Source organism: Martes martes (assembly GCF_963455335.1).
Source record: "Martes martes genome assembly, chromosome: 5".
NCBI lineage: Eukaryota > Metazoa > Chordata > Mammalia > Carnivora > Mustelidae > Martes > Martes martes.
In genome coordinates, this window is record NC_137892.1 from 75,285,477 (window position 1) to 75,305,695 (window position 20,219).

The window sequence follows — 20,219 nt, forward strand, 5'->3', positions numbered from 1 at the left end:
AACTGACTGAAACTGCACTACACCTCAGACCAAAAACAACTCAAATCCCCAGAGGTGACCTCTTAAACACAACCTTGTGTGGGAAAACCTCAAAATCAAAAACAATAATGTAGATTTATGTTCCCTACCACAGAAAAACACTACATATAAACTATCAAAAACAGGTATCTATACTATAATTTCATTTTTTTTTAAGATTTTTATTTATTCATTTGACAGATCACAAGTAGTCAGAAAGGCAGGCAGAGAGAGAGAGGAGGAAGCAGGCTCCCCGCTGAGCAGAGAGCCTGTTGTGGGGCTCGATCCCAGGACCCTGAGACCATGACCTGAGCTGAAGGCAGAGGCTTTAACCCACTGAGCCACCCAGGCGCCCCTACTATAATTCCATTTTTAGAAAATCATGTACATATAGAAAAAAAAAAAAAGAATTACAAGGATAGTTGTGTAATGCCCACTTAATCCTTAATAACCCTGACAACTAGTCAGAGATCTTCTTTTAGGTCGTCCTTGAAAAGAATGGACTTCTCCCACCATATTAATCACATTCAATTTTAACGCTTAACATGTCTACGTTCCACAATAGACTTTGTCATAAATATCCACAGAGCAAATGAACAAATGAATGGAGGTAATGTGGGAATACTCTGGAAAGATGGTGGGTATCAGCCTGTCTCGGCTGCACTTAGGTAACCAAGGAAAGTTAAGTTGCAGGTGTGAATCCAAGTAGAAATGTTCCTTAAGTAATTCTGAACAGTAAAACTGGAACACAAATCTGAGGATCAAATATACAACCTCATGACCTCCAACTAGAAAGAACAGCTAAGGCTACAACAGATTAAAAGTGCCAAGACAGTGAGTAGAGGAAAAAACTAAAAATTACTGCCTTTAACTTACGTTTTCCATCTAATATAAATATAATCTACTCCATCTAAAGCAATTTTACTGAGGCACCTTCAGTCGGTTAAACAGCTGCCTTCAGCTCAGGTCATGATCCCAGGGTCCTGGTATTGAGCCCCACATCGGGCTCCCTGCTTGGCGGGAGGCCTGCTTTTCCCTCTCCCTGTGCCTGCCGCTCTGTCTACTAGTGCTCTTTCTGTGTCAAATAAGTAAATAAAATATTTTTTAAAAAGCTAATTTACTACCCCTCTAAGAAGAAAAGTAGAGCTAATAAATATAAAAACAAAAGGCTTGGGGCGCCTGGGTGGCTCAGTGGGTTAAAGCCTCTGCCTTTGGCTCAGGTCATGATCCCGGGATCCTGGGATCGAGTCCCGCATCGGGCTCTCTGCTCAGCAGGGAGCCTCCTTCCTCCTCTCTCTCTCTCTGCCTGCCTCTCTGTCTACTTGTGATCTCTGTCTGTCAAATAAAAAATTAAAAAAAAAAAAAAGGCTTAGTTAGACATTTAATATTTTAATAATTCATACATTGCACAAAAAGTCAATAGTTACAAGCCTATTGGTTTTTTTAAGGTCCAGGAGTAACCAAAGTAAGAAACACTGAAATGTTTTCTATTCTGCCTGAAAAAACACAAGACTAATTTACAGCATATTCATTTAAATAAGCATATGAAAAATAAGGATACTCAGAAATAAACTAAAGATTTATACTGCACCCAAATTTTACAAAAGTGATACTGGATTATCTAAATAAGGACAGAATATTTTCCTTAGTATCTTTAAAAATCAGTGTTTTCCAGAAAAACAATTTTATGCAATCTGGTTTTTTTACCTTTTTTCTAAGCCGAATATCCAAATTTCATGTTATATTCAGAATATCAAGTATGACTCCAGACATGACCAGTGTATTCCTAAGTTTACCAAATAACTCAAATATTTTAGCCATGAAGTAAAAAACATATAGGTCAACTTCTACAATCTTCTATTTTCACAAGATACGGTTAACAGTTTTACTTTGCATTTGCAACCCAGTCCCTAAACTCAGTTAGTTTGTGATCCAACTGGTAGCCTCCCTGCCCTTGCCAAAAGCAAATCTCAAACATTAACCAGAGTTCTAAAATTTTCAGAAATAAAGAAAAAAAGAAAGACCCTCAATACAAAAAGACATTCTTTTATTTTGGCATCAAGAAAATAATTTTGATTAACCAAAAGCTTTGAACTCCTAGTAAAGTTTAATTAAAGCATATATTGTTAATTACTATACTATTTTCCATTATCACCCAGGAAAATACCAAATGTGTCAAGAAAATGAAATTCTTAGAAGAGGAAAAGAAAACCATATTTTAAAGTAACATAGTGAGCCAGGTAGACCAGGCTGATGCTGCATGGAGAGACCTGAACAACTCTTGACAACATAAATTAACTGAGGCAAAAAGGAAGACAAAACGTGAACGTGTACTACCTACAATCCTGAGGTCAGCATTAACATGCTAAAATAAGAGTAGCAGCACAGTGTTGCCTTCCGAGCAGAAAACGACCAACAGCCTGCTCAATTATGTATTCAACAATCAACAAACATTTCAACACCTTCAAAGAGCCATGCCCTGAATTAATAAATGGGAGTGGCAATGACATTTAGATCAGTTTCACTAAAGTAAACTACCAATACAAGTAGATTCTTAGAACAATTAAAATTGTAGTGTCTATCTTATTAAAAAGAATAGTGAACTATTTTAGAACAACTTACCAACAACACTGAATAGAAACCTGGCTGTGTCTCCCACTGTTTCAACTGCTCCTCTGCTGGTTTTAACACAGCAGTATCCTGACTGGTGGCCTGTGTTAAGACCTGAAGAACAACACTGCTGGCACTATTGAGATCCATGGAAACCTGGTAACGATAAGTCAACATACTTGAATAAATATACATAAAAAACTAACAGTAACAAAATGGAGAAAAAGCTTCAATGTTCTTAATTACTCCCGTACTTCGATTATTTACCTACTCTTGCACATCTTTTTTTTTTTAAGATTTTGTTTTTTTATTTGACAGAGAGAGATCACAAGTAGGCAGAGAGGCAGGCAGAGGAGAAACGGGAAGCAGGCTCTCCGATGAGCAGAGAGCCCAATATGGACCCGATCCCAGGACCCTGAGATCATGACCTAAGCCGAAGGCAGAGGCTTAACCCACTGAGCCACCCAGGTGCCCCCCTCTTGCATATTTCTGCTGGATTTCTCTTTTTACTATGTATCACCTGTACTTTGACTTTAAAATCCCAGTAATTCAAATCGCTTTTGCTTAAATTAATTTACTTCTTTTTAAGATTTTTTAAAATGTATTTGTCAGAGAGAGAGCACACACAAGCAGGTGGAGAAACGGGCAGAACGAGAAGCAGGCTTCCTGCTAAGCAAGGAGCCAGATGTGGGGCTCGATCCCAAAACGTTGGGATCATGACCTGATCCGAAGGCAGAAACTTAACTGACTGAGCCAATCAGGCGTCCCCAAATCAATTTTTTTCTAATGGGAAATGCCTTCATTGTTCCATAAGTAGAAGATAATAGTATACTGGGAACAAACAAGAAGCCCACACACAAAAACCAAAGTTACTTAATTCTGAGTACCATTGTCTGCCTTAGACTAAGAAGAAAGGCTTCTTACTTTTTAAAAGGAAATTAGTAGGGGCACCTGGATGGCTCAGAGGGTTAAAGCCTCTGCCTTCGGCTCAGGTCATGATCCCAGGGTCCTGGGATGGAGCCCTGAGTTGGGCTCTCTGCTCAGCAGGGAGCCCACTTCCCTTCCTCTCTCTCTGCCTGCCTGTCTGCCTACTTGTGATCTCTGTCTGTCAAATAAATAAATAAAATCTTTAAAAAAAAAAAAAGGAAATTAGTAAGTGTTATAAAAGAATTAACCACTTTTCCCTAGTTAAGATCAAAAGGAAGAAAAATGAAAAAGAAGGTCTTTGACTCACTGCTAAGTACCTCAGAATCCCATTTTATATGCCACCAAAAATATATGTCCAAAACATTTTTTGTAAGTTAAAAGACAAATGCATAATCAAGAAATGCTGTGGGGGGAAAAATGAACTAAATCAACAAATACAAAATATAATAAAAGAATATAAGCCCTAAGTTAGAAGGGATCTTAAGAGTTGGATCATCTAATCCTATCCCAAAGCATCTGAAGCCATTCTAAAAATTCATTTAGCAATTTATTGAATTCTCCAGCATTGTTTCTAATCACCCCAAAACAGTATGCTTACCCAAGTATGTATAATTATTCACAATACACTTATATGAAGTAGGATTAAAATTAAAAGCTAAAAAGAGAAAATAAACCTCAGCTCAGGAGTGACTGAGAATTAGCCTTTGTGATTGTAGTTGTATCTAAAACTTAAAACTGTTCCAGACAGTAAAAGTCTGACGGTCATTAATCCATAAACATAGCCAAAGCAAACACTTCCTAAGAGTTGTAATTAAATTACAATTACTAATGAAAACGGAAGGTCCCAAATGCTAACTCAACAAGAAATGACCCAAAGTATTAAAACCTTCAAGGAAAACTAACCATTCCAAAGCCTGTTAGTAAAGCAAGGCTAGAACACAAAAACTGGAATCAGACAAAATACTAGCCATTAGCAATGGACACGGAGGTAGAGATTTTAAATTGGTAGTCTGTTCTTGTCTGTATTTTAGAACTGAGAAGGACACCTTGTAAACTGCCCCTTCACTAACTTGGAGTCCCCTCAACAACTTAAGTCTCTGTGTTATCACTTGAAAACAAGTGAATTTAGAGGGCTTGTTGGTCATGTATGATTTCAAAGACAGGGTACCTGAGAGCCTTTTACTTTACAGAGGCCCTAGAAGGTATTTTAAGGAGACAGGCAGTATGGTTTTCTGTCTAGGAGAAATGTAACGCAAGCCACCAAAGCAAACTGTGTATGCAATTTTACATTTTCTAGCAACCATGTTAAGAAGTGAAAAGAAAAGGGACGCCTGGGTGGTTCATTGGGTTAAGACTCTGCCTCTGGCTCAGGTCATGATCTCAAGGTCTTGGGATCGAGCTGCTCATTGGCCCCCTGCTCAGAGGGGAACCCTGCTTCCCCTTCTCTGCCTGCCTCTCTGCCTACTTGTGATCTCTCTCTCTGTCAAATAAATAAATAAAATCTTTAAAAAAGTGAAAAGAAAGATGTGGAATTATCTTTAAGATTATATATTTAACTCAATATATCCAAAATATTATCATCTCAACATATAATCAATATTTTGAAAAAATTAATTAAGATATTCTGTGCTTTTTTTAATACTAAGTCTTCAAAATCCTGTGTATTTTACACTTAAAGCATATCTTATTTTGAACAACCATGTTTCAAGTACTGAGGAGCCACATGTGGCTACTGGCTACGGTATTAGCACAAGTCTGGGAAAGTCTTACTCAAAATGTGATCCAAGGACTGTCAACACCAGCAACACATCCCAGAAACAGAAATTCCCAATTCTCTCTCCAAACCTACATTGTGAAGACAGGGGCTGGAGGTCAAAATGTGTAAGTTCTTAGTAAGTTCTCCAGGTAAATCTTCTAACTGCCAAAGCCTGAGAAGCACGACTTTTGAACATCTGAAACTGAGGTAGATCTCAAAGTTCAGCTAATGCAGTGGATGACAAAATGTACAGCAGTTTCTATTATACATTCCTACAAAGAAGAGTAGAACAGCACTGATCTGCAGAGCTCATAAGGAACCATTATTATATGAAGAACACGAATTCAGTGATTCTTCCCCAATAAATGGAAGAGCAGCCGGCTAAAATTAAAAAAAAAATTTTTTTAAGCACAAATATCTGAGCATATATATTATATGCCAAGCATTGTATTAAATGCTTTTTTTATTCACTTATTTATTCCTAATAATAATTCTATGTAGTAGATACTATTATCCCAAACTTTTAAGCAGAAAACTAAAGAATCGGAGACCTTACCTTGCAAAGGCCACAATCTACGAAACAGCAGGGCTTAGACTTGAACACGAAAGCCACTGGCCTTAATCAGTATCTAATACTGTCTTCCTTGAGGGACAGAACTGATGTCTACCACCACTTTGTAGTCCCAGGAGCCCAACAAGATACATGATCTACGCTTGCTTAACAGATACTTGGTGAATAAAGGAAAGCGGTCAATTTTGAACCAAAGAGTACTTTATAAAGAACCACATGGTGGCTAATTAACAGATTTGTACAGTAAAACTACTGAAAGCCTACCGCATACCAAGCATTGTTTCAGGGGCTGGGAGTAAAGCAGTGAGCAAAGCAGTTTCCCTGGCTTCATACCACTTACATTCTAGAGGAAGTGACTTTGTCTTAAAAAAAGTTTTTTCTTTTTAAAGAAAAAACCAGAGGTAATAATATGAAGAAAATACAATAATGTTAAAGATCAACTGCAAGTTTCCAATGGGTATTCAGAGAGGGAGGGCTTCTATTAAGTGACATTTACAAGAGGCATGAAAGACAAGAGACCCAGGCATGCAAAGATCGGAAAACAAAGCTCCAGACAGGGAAAACAAAGGGAAACAAGGCCGTAAGATTAGAAACAAACTTAAAAAGTCCTATGTAATTTATACTTAATGAGAAAAACGGAAAATAGAACCAGCTGAGATTGAAGAAGTAGGCAGGAACATACCATGTACGACCTTGTAGGAGAAAAAAAAGTGTAAGGACTTTTATACATGTACCAAAAAAGGCAGGGGAAGAATATGTGAATATATGAATATGAATATAATAGACAAAAGGTTCTACAAGCGTTCATCCCCACCCAACCCACCCTACCCTTCAAGAAAAAAGAAAAAGGCCATGTCTGTGGCTGAACTGGTGACAGACAAATATCTTCTCCTTTTAAAGGTCTGTTTGTTTCTTCACTGCTTTAGCAAATAATCTATGGGTGACACTTGGACGACACCTTAGGAATATTCTCTTCCCCTACAGACATCCTTTCACCTACTGGTTTTAACATTTTGGGAGCTACTACTTGAAAAATAAAATCACTGATTATTGTCAACCTCCAGAGCAATTTTTAACTACAGCAAGTCAGAGCACTCACATACACACATATCTTCACACTTGTCTGGACCTTCACAGCAAGGCAATCTGTAAATCTATACACTTATATTCTTTATGCTCGGCTTTACATTCACCATTCACCTATTCTAATGGAAGCTGTTAGAGTTTCCATCCCTACCTCCCTCCAGTATCTTGCTCCATCCAGGTCTTCCACAGAACCATAAACCTTGTCCCTCTGTGTCCCGCTTTTGAACCCCAATCCCAAGAAGCCCATCCAGCCTGGGACAAAGATATATTCCTGGAGAATCAATTTTGTGCCAAGCACTATGATCATTGCTAGGACAGTAAGAACCAGAAAGGTCACTTTCTCTACCCAAATTCTGGAAGATAATGAAGTGGGAAGCAGAGAGACCTATTCTAATCTAATTCTAAAAAGTAAGATTCTAGAATACCGGCTGGAATCCAGAGCATATTTCCTCTACAGAAACAACAGTATGAGTGGTTCATCTAATGAGTAAAAAGGCTTTTAGGTCAGAGAAAAAAGCAACCTTCCAGCCGTTCTACTGGAAAGATTACTAAGTGCTAATTAACTTATAAAGGAGGCTTTAAAAGGCAATCAGTTCCTAAATTGCAGATTAAATGCGTCATCAAAAATAACGATTCAGGAATGACAGAACTATAATAGATTATTTAAAATACCATATTGCTAGAGCCTATTAAGTTTTTTAAAGATGCCATAACAAGACTATAAAAGCAAATCTGGCATGTGGAATAATATCCCTGTTATACAAGAGAAAGAACCTACAGCTATCAACAGAGTTGTCCAGGGTCAGAGAGCAAACTAGGACATAGTAGAGCGAGGCCTGTGTTAACCAAATCTCTGAGACACAAGCTCTCCCTACTAGAACAGAAAATGGCCTCACCACACCACCCAACTTCCCCAACACCTTTACAAACACACTGTTCTCACATGATAGGTTCCTGAAGAAACAGTCAAAAAGATTCCTGAATCTGAAGTGGAAATGCAACGTAGCGGGGTTGGGGGGTAGGAAAAGAAGAAATGAAACAAGATGGGATCGGGAGGGAGACAAACCATAAGAGACTCTTAATCTCACAAAACAAACTGAGGTTGGGGGGGAGGCGGTGGTAGGGAGAAGGTGGTGGGGTTATGAACATTGGGGAAGGTATGTACTATGGTGAGTGCTGTAAAGTGTGTAAACCTGGCGATTCACAGACCTGTATCTCTTGGGCTAATAATACACTATATGTTAATTAAAAAAATTTTTTTAATAAATAAATAAAAAATAAAAAACATTAAAAGATTCCTGAATCCATTATTATCTAAAAGGATCATGTTTTCTACGCAGTCAATATTCGTAAGTACTCAAATGTAGAATTCTTTTCAAAGGACATCATGGCGATGAAGAACTGAAGAACAGGGAGAAATGTACTGAATCATTCAAATATAACAGTGTGGAAATAAGCTTCATTTGAAAAGATTTGAAAAGATACACGACTACGGACTACTCACAGTCAGGTTAGAGGGTGGCACACCCAGGAAACTAACCTTCAATACCCTTTTTTGGAATTAGCATGCAGAAATTTAATAGGGTTGCTACTGTTATTTCTACTTGGTAATGAGCAGACACTTGGCTTGACTCCAAAAAAACCTCAAGACCTGAGAGTAACAGAGAAAGACAAAGTGGGAGGAAGAAGGGGAGGGAGGACAGTAGTGGGGGAAGTCAGGGAGAGACAGACACTGGCTAACGCCTGGGAAGAGCTAAAGGTATGAACTTGAAAGGATTTTCATGGAGACCATCACCAAATAAGCCTGAAGGCCAGGGAAGCAAGTCTCTCACAGCAGAAGTACAAGTACACAAGGACTTATGTACGAATGTCTGCGTAGTAACAGAAATCCTCTAACTGTATTAAAAGAATGAATGCCAGGGCGCCTGGGTGGCTCAGTCATTAATCGTCTGCCTTCAGCTCAGGTCATGATACCAGAGTTCTGGGATCTAGCCCCATATTGGGCTCCCAGCTCAGCAGTAAACCTGCTTCTCCCTCTCCCACTCCCCCTGCTTGTATTCCCTCTGTTGTTCTCTCTCTCTCTCTCCCCCCTCTGATGAATGAATGAATTAATAAATAAATAAATAAATAAATAAATAAATGTCTAGGTTTCCTGATTAATAATGTACACAGTGAGGTTGCTCGGATTTTCATCAATGTGCCTAACTTCAAATTTTATAGGCAAGAGGTGAAAATGTTTATATTTTATTAGTTCTGAACTAAACTATAAAAGAGAATTATCCAAAATCTATATTTTGATATATGTATCATTTATAAACATAAATGTATGTTCTTTTTTCTCCAAGAATAATAAAAAAGAAGGTGCAAATTAAAAGGACAGGCACTTCACCTCAGTATTTTACAACTCAGTTCAGTTTATTACTGGAGTTATTGTAGTCTTTAATACTATTAGGGTCTAAGCAACCAAGAAATAAGTGACCAAGAGCCTGAAAATACTCATACTCCATAACTGGACTTTCTAGGCTCATTAGCGGAAGTCACTTTCCAAATTCTGGAAAAATCCAAAGTCCAAAGATTTATAGATGTGCCTATAATCGGAAATTTACTCATTTTTATTAAAACAAACAAGTAGACAAGGGAAAACTCAGCACCCCTGCCTGGTACCAACAGACAGACTTCCCAGTACTGCAATGACTTTAATTTAAGCCATGATGATTTTCTACCACATTATCTTTATTTGTCCTTCATTTTAAAACATGCCACACAAACAATACCTCCACACCACTATTAAATATTAAAGTGGTGAGTGAAATGACTTAGGAAAAAAAAGGTATACAGTAAAAATGGAACAAAAAAATTTCAAAATCAAAAAAGGTTCCCCCAGTGAAATAACTTATTCAGACATTTATCAATAAGCGATGCCAAGGGGCGCCTGAGTGGCTCAGTGGGTTAAAGCCTCTGCTTTCGGCTCAGGTCATGATCCCAGGGTCCTGGGATCAAGCCCCGCATCGGGCTCTCTGCTCAGCAGGGAGCCTGCTTCCCCATCTCTCTCTGCCTTCCTCTGTGCCTACTTGTGATCTCTGCCAAATAAATAAATAAAATCTTAAAAAAAAAAAAAAGCGATGCTAAAACCTTTAAGTGAAAGAACAACTTTTAGGAACAGAATATTCCCACTGTGTTCAAATAAGATTACTTGCTAAATGCAGTGAAGAAACAGACCTTTAAAATGCAGGTATCTGTTACCAGCTCAACCAATAGTACAAACTTAATATCAACAGCTTCACAACTTGATCTTAAGTGCCTCCCCATGTGATGTAATAAGAAGCATACAAGCTTACCTCTAAAATACAGAGTATCAATCCACCTTAATCTAACCAGGATTCTAGGGGCACCTGGGTGGCTCAGTCGGTTAAGTGTCTGTCTTTGGCTCAGGTCACGATCCCGGGCTCCTGGAATGGAGCCTGGTGTCAGGTTCTCTGCTCAGTGGGAAGCCTGCTTCTCTCTCTCCCTCTGCCTGCCATTCCCCCTGCTTATGCTCTCTCTCTCTCTCTGTCAAATAAATAAATAAAATCTAAGGGGAAAAAAAAAAAAAAACTAACCACAACTCTAGATTCGACTTCCAGTTTAAAAGAACCAGAGAGGGGCGCCTGGGTGATTCAGTGGGTTAAAGCCTCTGCCTTTGGCTTAGGTCATGATCTCAGGGTCCTGGGATCAGGCCCCGTGTCAGGCTCTCTGCTCAGAAGGGAACCTGCTTCCCCCCACCTCTCTCTCTGCCTACGTGTGATTTCTGTTAAATAAATAAATAAAATCTTAAAAAAAACAAAAAGTAAACATACTCTAACTATACAATGCAGCAATTGCACTTTTTGCTATTTACCCAAAGGAGCTGAAAACTATGTCCACAAAAAACTGCACACACGTTTATACAGCTTTATTCATAACTGTGAAAACTTAGAAGCAACCAAGATATCCTTCAGTAGGTGAACAAATAAACAAACTATCATACATCCTGACAAGAGAATATTACTCAGTGCTAAAAAGAAATTATCAAGCCATGAAAAGACATGGAGGAAACTAAAATATATAGACATGGAGTAAACTAAAATACATATCACTAAGTGCAAGAAGCCAATATAAGAAGGCTACCTACTGTAGGACTTCAACTAACACTCTGGAAAAGCCAAAACTAGATACAATGAAAAGATCAGTTGGGTGGGAGGGGAGATAAATAGGCAGAGCAGAGATTCCTAAGGCAGTGAAAATTCTCTATGGTAGATGTATGTCATTATACATTTGTCCAAACCCACTGAACACACAACACCAAAAGTGAACCCTTAAGGAAACTATGTGCTTTGAGTGATTATGATATGTCAAAGTAGGTTCAACCTTGGTGAAAAACTGTACCATTAAGGTGAGTGATGGTGGTAATGGAGGAGAATGTGCATGTGTAGGGGCAGGGAGTATATTGGAATTCTCTGTACCTTCCTCTTAATTAAGTGTAAACCTAAAACTGTTCTTAAAAAAAAAAAGTTTATTAAAAAAAAAAGGCAAAGGATTTCAATACACAGTTCTACAAAGATAAATAGATGGTCTATAAACATGAAAAGATGCCTAACATCATTAGCCATCAGAGAAACGGAAATCAAAACCACTAGTATGGCTATAATCAAAAAGACATAATACAAGGTATTGGTGAAGCTGGAACTCTCATGCACTGCTGGTGGAAATGTAAAGTGGGGTAGCCACTTTGGAAGCCTGTCAGTGTCTCAAAATCTTAAAAGAGTTTGTGTAAGACTCAAAAATTCTACCTCTTGGTATATACCTAAGAGAAATGAAGATTTTTATCTACATTTGTTGTACATTTGTACAAAAATGTTAATAGCAACATTATAACAGCAAAAAGTGAAAACAGCTCAAATGCAGTATTTCCATCCAATGGAACAGTATCTGGCAATCAAAGGACTGAAATCCTGCAACATGCCACAACATGAATGAGCCCTGAAAACACAACGCTAGGTGAAAGAAGCCAGTCACAAAGACCACATGAGAACTCTTTTATTGAAATGTCCAAAACAGGCAAATTTATAAAAATAAAAAGTATGTAAGTGGTTGTCTAGGCTGGAGGATTGGGGGAAAATGTGGAGTGACTGCTGACTGGGATGCTGTTTCTATTTGTGTTGATGAAAATGTTCTAAAATTGTAGTGATAGTCGCACAACTCTGCAAATGCACTAAAAACAACTGAATTGGACACCTTCAGTTAGTGAACTGTATGGTCTGTGCATTATACCTTAATAAACCTGTTTGGTTTTTTTTAAGTGCCTTGACTATGTAAATGCCAAGGTCAGCAAGAAACAAGGAAGTAACTAAAGAAGTAAAAAACATGTGGCTGGAGTATCGACAGCCATAACTGATGTCAGTTCAGAACTAGGAAGACCACTTTTTCAAGAAACAAAAGCAAGATGAAAGCACATACAATTTGTGACACAAACAAAGGAGATTCCAAAGATACCAGCCCCATTCAAATCCATATCGCACCATTCAAATTCACTTGTGTTTCTTGACAGAGGCCATTTCAGTTTGAATGAGAAAATTCTTCTCTGTACACACATTATAGGTGGTTTAGCATCCCTTCGTACTGTATGTTAATAACACTTCCTATGGATTTTGACCAAAGACAGTTCCACAGATCTCGAAATACCCTCAAGTTAAAGAATCACCAGGGCTACTGAAGCATTCGCCATGTGACTTCATGCAGACTGTCAAAAACTGATCTACCTTGGAGTAAAAGATATGCAACAATACATATGTAACAAGAAGAGGAGATATTTCTTTGTTTTCCCTTCTCTGCTGCTAAAATATTCTATCTAATCAAGAGTTTCAAAGGACCTACAAATTCTTGCTTGGTGACAGACACTACAAGTAAGCTTAAATCAGGACTTAAAATAAATCAGGACTCCTAAACCAGGACTTAAAAATACTCTTTTGGTCGGGGCGCCTGGGTGGCTCAGTGGGTTAGGGCCACTGCCTTCGGCTCAGGTCATGATCCCGGCGTCCTGGGATCGAGCCCCGCATCGGGCTCTCTGCTCAGCAGGGAGCCTGCTTCCTCCCTTCTCTCTCTGCCTGCCTCTCTGCCTACTTGTGATCTGTCTGTCAAATAAATAAATAAAAATCTTTAAAAAAAAAAAATACTCTTTTGGTCTGTTTTGTAATTAGAGAAGTATCTATGATGTCAAATAATAAGTGCTACATAAAATATAGGTATAAAACTATACAAAATATATGTATAAGACTATACAAATATAAAAACACCTAGGAATAAAAGACAAACAAGAAACACATCAAACTGTACACAGTTGTTGTGCTAAGGTAGTCCCAGAGGTTATATGGATTCTTCTAGTCTAAAAATTTAACCTTAGTGATAAAAAAAAACCCCTTTTCAAAAGGTCAAGATTTTTCCCTTTATATCTGCTCTGAATTTCCATGGGAGTATTTGCTTGATTTCTCTTTCCTGTCCTAAAACACCCCAAATTCTCAAGAGCTGCAAATCCTCATTTATTTCTCTTGTCAAGTACATACCAAGAAATCATGGCAATATATTAAAAATATCACAGTTAAGTAAGTAATGTGGTCAATTATTGCACTGTCTTCATAACAGTTCACGAGAGAAAACTTAAAAACTTCACCTTTCAGTAGCAAGAAGTAGATAAGCAACAGTTCTGCCATATTACCTGAATTTGTAATGGCGACATTTACCGAAAAGACAACCGTCTTGACTCACAGGACACTGAGTATTGTAGTCAAACTGCAGTTTCAACTAGTCATCTCTACAAGGCATTTGATATTCTTACTATTTGGTTTATGAAAACTGTATTTTAAATTTAACATCTGAGGGGTGCCTGGGTGGCTCAGCGGGCTAGGCCTCTGCCTTCAGCTCAGGTCATGTCTCAGGGTCCTGGGATCGAGCCCCACATTGGGCTCTCTGCCCAGGAAGAGGCCTGCTTCCCCCTCTCTGTCTGCCTGCCTCTCTGCTTGCTTGTGATCTCTCTCTCTGTCAAATAAATAAATAAAATATTTTTTAAAAAGAAAAAAAAGATTTAACATCTGAGAAAAATGAAACTAATCTGAAAATTCGTATTTATTATTCCCTTTCCTTCAAGCTTCGTATATTGCATACAGTACACGACTATTACATAAAAGGAAAACAAATTTCTATTTGTTAGCAAAACTGTCTTTAATTTCATTTCTAAGTATTCTCCATCCCAATGTCTACATCAGTTTGTTTCTCTAGCAGGTAACAAACTACTAGATCTACTAGTCCTACTAAAGATATAAAAAGAAATCAAGTAACCTGTAGTGCCACTTGAAGGTAAGAAGTCCATACCACACCCCAAACAGTATGTTCCAAGCATCCTAACCCTTCTTCCCCTCAAGGAGAGCCAGGGGAAGAAGAGGACACTGGTGTTCTCAGTGACCACTTGGCCAACACAACCATCTGGAAATAGAGCAAGGGTTTTCAGGGTTCAAAAAGTAGGGCAAAGAATGCTGAAAAGAGAGGCTCTGAGGGAAAGAAATGAAAGAGGGCATAAAAATTAATGTAATGAAGACTTCACCCTGAAGCAAATAAAACATGACCACCAAAGAACTTCCTTATGGCACTGTCTCTACTTTTGTAGTTAAATACTGCATGATTAAAAATACTCTCCAGGCACCCCTGCATGGCTCAGGGGGTTAAAGCCTCTGCCATCGGCTCGGGTCGTGATCCCAGGGTCCTGGGATCGAGCCCCACATCGGGCTCTCTGCTCGGCGGGGAGCCTGCTTCCTCCTCTCTCTCTGCCTGCCTCTCTGCCTACTTGTGTTCTCTGTCTGTCAAGTAAATAAATAAAATCTTAAAAAAAAAAAAAAGATAATGGGAGATAAAGACATGAATGTGTTCCAAGCTTTACACAAAGTAAATATGATGGAATTTAAGAAAATGTAATAGTGTAAACAATGTTTTAACAAAACATGACTGAGAAACTGTGGAACAGGAAGAATCAGAATGACAGAAAGAAAGGGATAAAATCTGCTAATGAGAAAAGCACTGCAGAACCCACACTGAAGAGAAATGTAAATATTCAGAAAGAAAGAAGAGAATGGCCAGATACATGCACCTGAACAAGTGGTATTAATAACTTGAGAGCTCCTAATTTTCCTCCTGGAAGAAACATGAAAAATATAAGCAATACAGTATTGACTATGCATTACTAGAGCATTTCCCTAAAGAGGAATGAATTTCCGTGAAGACCAGAGAAAAATTTAAAGATAATCAAAACAGAAAAGTTGTATTAGGACACTTAAAGAGAAATTTTATTACTTTAAAATATTTTATTTACTTATTTTTAAGTGACCTCTATGCCCAATGTAGGGTTCAAACTCCTGACCCCAAGATCAAGAGTCACATGCTCTACCGACTGAGGCAGCCAGGTACCCTGACATTTTATTATTCTGAGAAACCAAAGTCTCAAAATACAACAAAGCAGCTTGCCAAAAGAATTAGTTAAATCTAAACCAAACCAAACTCCTAGATCTAAGAACATACTTAGAAGGGAAGTTAGATGGAGGTAACATGAAAAAAGACTGACCCCATGACTGATCATTGTTAAAGCTGGGTGACAGGTAGGCAGAGGCTCATTATATACTTCTACTTTGGGGTATTTTTTTTTAAATGGTAGCTAACAGACTCATGACACAGATTAAAGCTGTTGTTCACAGCTAACATCACCTCCTCCGGAGAAGCACAAATGAGCTAGATAGTAAAGCACTCCTTCTCTCACACTATTTCTTCTATACAGTATGTACTTCTATTATTACACCTACTTCTTACTTACTTGCATTCCATCTACAAAATCACGAGCTGCTTAAAGGCAAAAATTGTCCTTATTCATCTATATATGCCAGCAATTAGTACCCTGTCAGAGATACAACAATGCTCAGTAAATGTCTGATGAACTGAACAAAGAAATAATGGGACCATAACTTCTAAGGGTGGAAGGCAAACCTAGAAAAGGTAAACCAGGAGTGAGCCTGGGTGGCTCAGATGGAAGAGCATGCCATTCTCGGTCTCCGGGTCATGAGTTTGAGCCACACAGTGAATGAATGAACAGTTCAATCAGTATCTTCAGCTACTGAAATGCGGCACACTGGAGTGCCTAGGTGGCATAGTCGGCTGAGCGACTACCTCTTCGGTTTCAGCTCAGATCAGGATCTCAGGGTCATGAGACTGAGCAACCTGAGTCATCTCTGTCCTGGGTGTGGTGCCTGCTTAAGAGTCTCTCTCTCCTCCCCCTCTGCCCCCTCCTCTCTTTCTCTCTCTCTAAGAAAGAAAGAAAGAGAAATGGGGCACATCAAGGCAGCAAAATTTAGCAATACCTTTTGCTAAATACTAAATACTAATACTAAATACTAATACCCTTTGCTCTAATCCTGTGCCATCAACTTTCTGATATTTATTCACTTTACACTAATTTTTCTACATTCATTCATTTATTCATTCATTCAAGTATTTACTGAACACCTACAAATGCCAAGTATCATTCTAGGCACTTCAAATGTATGAATGAACCAGAAAGACAAAAAAATCCCTGCCACTTATAGAAAGTATAATGTAGTGGCAGAGATAGGGAAATAAATGGGTAAACTATACAGTACTTAAGCAGGCAGTAAATAGGACCAAAAGATAGCTATAAGAGTTCAGTCCAATAAACCCAAATGTGTGTATCTCACTAGAAGTTTTTAGTAAAATGGCATTGATAAACTGCAATAAATCTCTTGCCTACTCAGTATATACTAGTGCTCCTCATGACTGAGTACTTTCTAATAGGAAAAGTTAAAAAGCTTATCCGAGGGGCGCCTGGGTGGCTCAGTGGGTTAAGCTTCTGCCATGGGCTCAGGTCATGATCCCAAGGTCCTGGGATCCAGCCCCGCATTGGGAATCTCTGCTCAGCAGGGATCCTGTTCCTCCCCCAAGCCCACCTGCCCCTCTGCCTGCCTCTCTGCCTACTTGTGATCTCTGTCTGTCAAATAAATAAATACACTCTTAGAAAAAAAAAGTTATCCTAGGGGCGCCTGGGCTCAGAAGGTTAAACAGCTCAGGTCACGATCCCAGGGTCCTGGGATCAAGCCCTGTATCAGGCTCCCTGCTCAGTGGGGAGCCTGCTTCGTCCTCTCCCTCTGCCCCTCCACCCTTCCACCTGTTCGTGCTCACTTACCCTCTCTCTCTAATAAATAAAACCTTAAGGGAAAAAAAAAAGCTTATCCTAAACAACAGTGACCCCCCAGCAAGATACTGCCATTCTGGAGGCCTCAACTACTGTCACTATCACCCTCTTTAACATCTCCTTAGTTGAAACAAAGAAAAACCACATGTGTATAAAAACTACAAAAGAGCAATTATGGTGATTGGCTTTAAAGTTCCTTTTATTATGTAAAACAAAGAAAAAGGAAGGAAAGGCAGTAAGCTAGATTTTGAGCAAGATACTATTCTATGAACTGGAGTAATAACACAGCCTAAATTTAGACTCTAACTGACTGGATTTAAGTTTAGGAGAACCTTTCACTAAGTGCTAAGGGATCATCAGTCTTTTCCAAACACATACAACTTTGATTGATAGTTTCCAACTACTGGTGCAGGATATCATGGTCTATAACACTGTCTTTTTTTTTTTTTAATTTTTTTTTCAAGATTTTATTTATTTATTTGACAGAGATTACAAGCAGGCAGAGAGGAGGCAGAGAGAGAGAAGGGGAAGCAGGCTCCCTGCCGAGCAGAGAGCCCGATGCGGGGCTCGATCCCAGGACCCTGAGATCATGACCTGAGCCGAAGGCAGAGGCTTTAACCCACTGAGCAACCCAGGTGCCCCTATAACACTGTCTTAAAAGAATCTCATTCTAGAGACTCCTGGGTGGCTTAGTTGGTTAAGCATCTGCCTTCGGCTCCCATCATAATCCCAGGGTCCTGGGATCGAGCCCCCTTCTCCACCAGTCAGCCCTCTGCTCGGTGGGAAGACTGCTTCTCCCTCTCCCTCTGCCTGCTGCTCTGTCCTGCTTGTATGCACTCTCTTTCTCTGTCAAATAAATAAATAAAACCTTAAAAAAAAAATAAAACAGGACAAATCATTTAAAACAAAAAATCTCATTCTTGCAAGAGTCTAGTAAAAGGAGTCACTGCATTTATAAAAGCTCATTCATCAAAAGGTACATGGGCTGCATGCCATCAATGTCCCCACAACTAGGAAGCAGAATACATTTTATCATTAAAATAATGCTTTTGATCACGAAAATAATTTTTCTATCACCTTGGAGCCATTTATCAAATCAGTTCTCTAAGAGGTAAATATAGTTGACCCTCAAACAATGCCTGTAACTTTTGACTCCCCAAAAGTTTAACTAATAACCTAATGAGGAGAAGGTTTAACAATAACAATTGTTGGGGTGCCTGGGTGGCTCAGTGGGTTAAGCCTCTGGCTTAGGCTCAGGTCATAATCTCAGGATCCTGGGATCCAGGCCTGCATTGGGCACTCTATTCAGCCGGGAGTCGGCTTCCCCCTCTCTCTCTGCCTGCCTCTCTGCCTATTTGTGATCTCTGTCAAATAAATAAGTAAAATCTTTTAAAAAAATAATAATAACTGTTGTTTTAAGTGACATGTATTATATCCTGTATTCTTACAATGCAGTAAGCTAAAGAAAATATTAAGATAATTGTAAGGATGAGAAAATACATTTACAGTACTGTACAGTATCAAACAAAATATACCTATAAGTGGACCCACAGATTTCAAACCCATACTGGTCAGGGGCCAACTGCGTATCTGATTTAAGCATTTTGTTTTACTGACCAAGAAACTGCGTCCCAAAGAGGTTAAGGAGATAAACTGTGACTTTCTCTAAAGTCCCAGCCTCATCAGCAACATTTCTAGAACTAGTTTACAAGTCTACTATGCTAACCCAACACTCTACTGACTACCACATTTTTCATTTTCATCACACGGCTGTCCATTAACACCTCAAGTGAAATTAACTGATGTGATTTTTTTTTTTTTTTAGTTTTAGACTTGTGAACCAAAATACAACAATGAGACTGTAGCTCAATTTCCTGCTCAATTATATTACATAAAAAATGAAAACCACAATTAATGGAGTCAATGAAAATACCAAAGGCAACATTAACAAGGTAAAACTTAGAAAACATTTTAAATGACTAAACAGGGACACTGGGTGGCTCAGTCAGTTAAGTGGCTGCCTTCAACTCAGTTCATGATCCCAGGGTTCTGGGATCCAGCCTCGCATCGGGCTCCCTGCCTGGCAGGAAGCCTGCTTCTCCCTCTCCTGCTCCCCCTGCTTGTGTTCCCTCTCTCGCTGTGTCTCTCTCTATCAAATAAATAAATAAGATCTTTAAAAATAAATAAAAACTAGACAAAGAATTATTATACAGAATATACAATAAACCCTTGTGAATCAACAAAACAAGAAATATAAAAAAAAAATTGGGCAAAGGGTATAAATAGACAATTCATGAACAAGCCAAATGGATAATAAACATCAGAAGACATGCTACCTTACTGCTTACTACAAATCTAAAAAACAGAGCTATTATTTTACAATCATCAGATTAGCAAAAATTTAAAAGTCCAGAAATATTCAACACTAGCAAGAACATATGGAAACAGAGACCTTATGCACTGCTGCTAAGAGCATACATTGGTACGACGACTTGAGAGCATTCCTGCCATCTCTCATAAACTTAAGAGTGTATGTGTGCACACGTGTGTGCACACGTGTATCTTATGACAAACATGGTATATCCTATGACCCAGTAGTTCCACATCGGTGCCATAACGAAAGAAACTCCCACACTGGTTTATAGGGAGGAGACAAGGGCAAAGGGGCCTCATCTTGGGAGTTGTCTATAACAAGAAACAAGAGACAAGATGTGTCCATCTACAGTGGAATAGATACATAAACTCTATCTTATAGAACTGCTTTCCTCTGACTGGAAAACTCCTGCCCTTAGGTATCTGCATGTCTTGTTCTTTAACTTCAATTCAGTCTTTATTCAAGTTATCAATTCATCAAGTAGATTATCCCTGACCACCGATTTTAAACTACCTGACCCTTCAACTCAGAATCCCTCTGGTCTGGATATCTTCTTAATTTTTCTGCAGAACCCTTTTAACTATTTGACATTCTAATACCTATGTGTTTATTGTCCTGA

At 38.7% G+C, this 20,219-nt stretch overlaps 1 protein-coding gene across 1 annotated transcript in view; it reads right to left on the reverse strand.

Annotated features, from left to right (window-relative positions):
- Positions 1 to 20,219, reverse strand: part of IPO11 (importin 11) — a 208,004-nt gene that overhangs the window by 181,572 nt on the left and 6,213 nt on the right. The window contains exon 2 of the mRNA XM_080805105.1: positions 2,641 to 2,784. Within this exon, the coding sequence (XP_080661231.1) occupies positions 2,641 to 2,778 (138 nt within the window). The 5' untranslated portion in view covers positions 2,779 to 2,784. The remainder of the gene's footprint in view (positions 1 to 2,640; positions 2,785 to 20,219) is intronic.